Source organism: Talpa europaea, assembly GCF_964194135.1.
Source record: "Talpa europaea genome assembly, chromosome: 3".
In the NCBI taxonomy this organism is placed as follows: domain Eukaryota; kingdom Metazoa; phylum Chordata; class Mammalia; order Eulipotyphla; family Talpidae; genus Talpa; species Talpa europaea.
The window spans coordinates 31773228-31775271 of NC_140069.1; the positions used below are offsets into that span (position 1 = coordinate 31773228).

Sequence of the window (2044 nt, forward strand, 5' to 3'; positions counted from 1 at the left end):
TGCTACATTTGCAAGTCTATCACTGGAGAAAATGGAGAGGCGGGAGAGAGGGGAGTGACAACAGGGCCTATTTTCTACAGAATATACTGAGGCACATAGGTTAAAAGTTTCTCAGGCAAATTCATGGCTAGAGCAAAACTGAGAGCTCAAAATTTTACATTCTCCCCAAAGCTGATTTCTCAAATAGTTACACCCAATTAAATATTTGAAAACATATCCTCAGTCACTGCTATCATCATCATCATCATCATCAGATACATCATTTAAAGGCGACTTCAGCGACTGGCTGTAAGAGTCTGACCGCGCAGGCTGGCATGTGGCCAGGTCTCCAGCAGAAAGCAGGTCGTAGCAGAAGTCACAAATCCGCACAGGCTTAGAGGACTGGTTGGGAAGAAGAAACCTCTTTTCAGAGCAGGGCCCACAGACAACAAAACCACATTTGCGGCAATGGTGGCGACGATTAACAGGTGTGAATTTTGCTTTCTGACAACGCATGCACACAGTTGCCTCAGAGTCAGGAACCCAGACAGCAGCATGTTCATTACTAGGTGTCTTCCCACTTTTGGAGAGTAAATCAGTAACACATTTATTGATGTGATTCATCCATTCTGACTTCTCTGTGGCAGTAGCAGCATAAACTGCAAAGGATTTGGTTGGTGTCTTAATAAGCCATCCATTCCTCAAGTCTCCCTCATCTTTGATGGAATCAATAGTGACATTTTCCAAGGGAATAATATGTTGTTTATTGTATTTTTTCTTCTGGATGACAATATTACCATATACAAGAATATCATTAAATAAGAAAAACTGCCTTGCTTTGGGCTTTTTCCTACACAATTTAGTTAATACTCCTTCTCCAATAAGAACCCGTCCAGGTATAGTCAAGGGTTGACCAGCTGCTCCAAAACAATTTTCCACTATATTTATGCGCCTAGTATTTGCTTCACTGTTTGCCAAGCGATCCACCATCTTTTGTTAAGCCTTAAAAAAAAAAGAAAAAGAAAATGAAATTAGCATACAGAAATTACAACTTCATATTAAATTATAAAAATCTAAGTTAAATGTCACAAAGCATAATTTTTATCCAGTAACAAAATGCTCCCAAATCGCTTCCCTCTAAGATAATCACTAAGCCCACTGAAAGAGCTAGTATCTCCCAAGTTTCATAATCATAGAAAAACATTTATTAGCCATGTTCATATAGTACCATACAATTAGGCATGCATGAAAGTATAAATTTCTTGGGCCTCCCCTGGTGGCGCAGCGGTTGAGCGCTGAGCTGCGAGGTTGCCTGCAGCCTCTGCAGCGCCGGTTCGATCCCCAACTGCCGGCGAGGGTCCCACATGGCGCGGCAGACCTCTCCTGTCTCGCCTGCTGCTCCCCTCAGCAATGTGTTTCATCGGTCTGCCTGTTCTGTTCCCTGCTCTGGCTCTGGTGAATTCTCTCACCCTCCCGTGCTTCTGACTGTACCCAGTGCTTGTATGAATAAATAAATAAATCTTTAAAAATATATATATAAAAATATATATAAAAATCTTTAAAAAAATAAATAAAAGTATAAATTTCTTACAGACATAAAAAACAATTGGACAATGAATAAGTCATCTCTGAAAAATAATAAACCCAGTTCCATGAAATTCAGTCTCAGAGGGATTCTGAACAAGAAGATCACATATGACATAAATTAAGAGAGATAACTGTTATCTTTTCAGTAAGCTAATGCCATTGAGCTAAAGCCTTATTTCTCACCTGGATTATCAGAACTGTTTCCATCATATCTCTTTGACCCCTAAATCAATTTTCAGGTAATGCTCTCTCAAATGCAAATGTGACCATGCTATTATTCAAAATGATTCCCCTAAATTTATAAAATGTAGACTCTTTGGCATGGCATTTAAGGGTCTTCATTATGTTTCTTCCTTATTTTCCCAGACTCACCATAAATTACTCCTCACCTCAAATTTTATGTTCTTAGAATATCTTACTATTTGTAATCCATTTCATCTAAACATGTCTCCTCTCTTACTCACCTTTCAAGACTCAG

General features: G+C 39.1%; 1 protein-coding gene across 1 annotated transcript; it reads right to left on the reverse strand.

Moving 5' to 3' along the window:
* Positions 1-219: 219 nt before the first annotated feature.
* PLEKHF2 (pleckstrin homology and FYVE domain containing 2) lies at positions 220-1184 on the reverse strand (the record flags this gene model as incomplete). Its single annotated transcript, XM_084229635.1, has 1 exon — positions 220-1184. Exon 1 carries the CDS (start codon positions 967-969, stop codon positions 220-222), a length of 750 nt encoding a protein of 249 aa, XP_084085761.1. The 5' UTR covers positions 970-1184.
* Between the last annotated feature and the right edge of the window lie 860 nt (positions 1185-2044).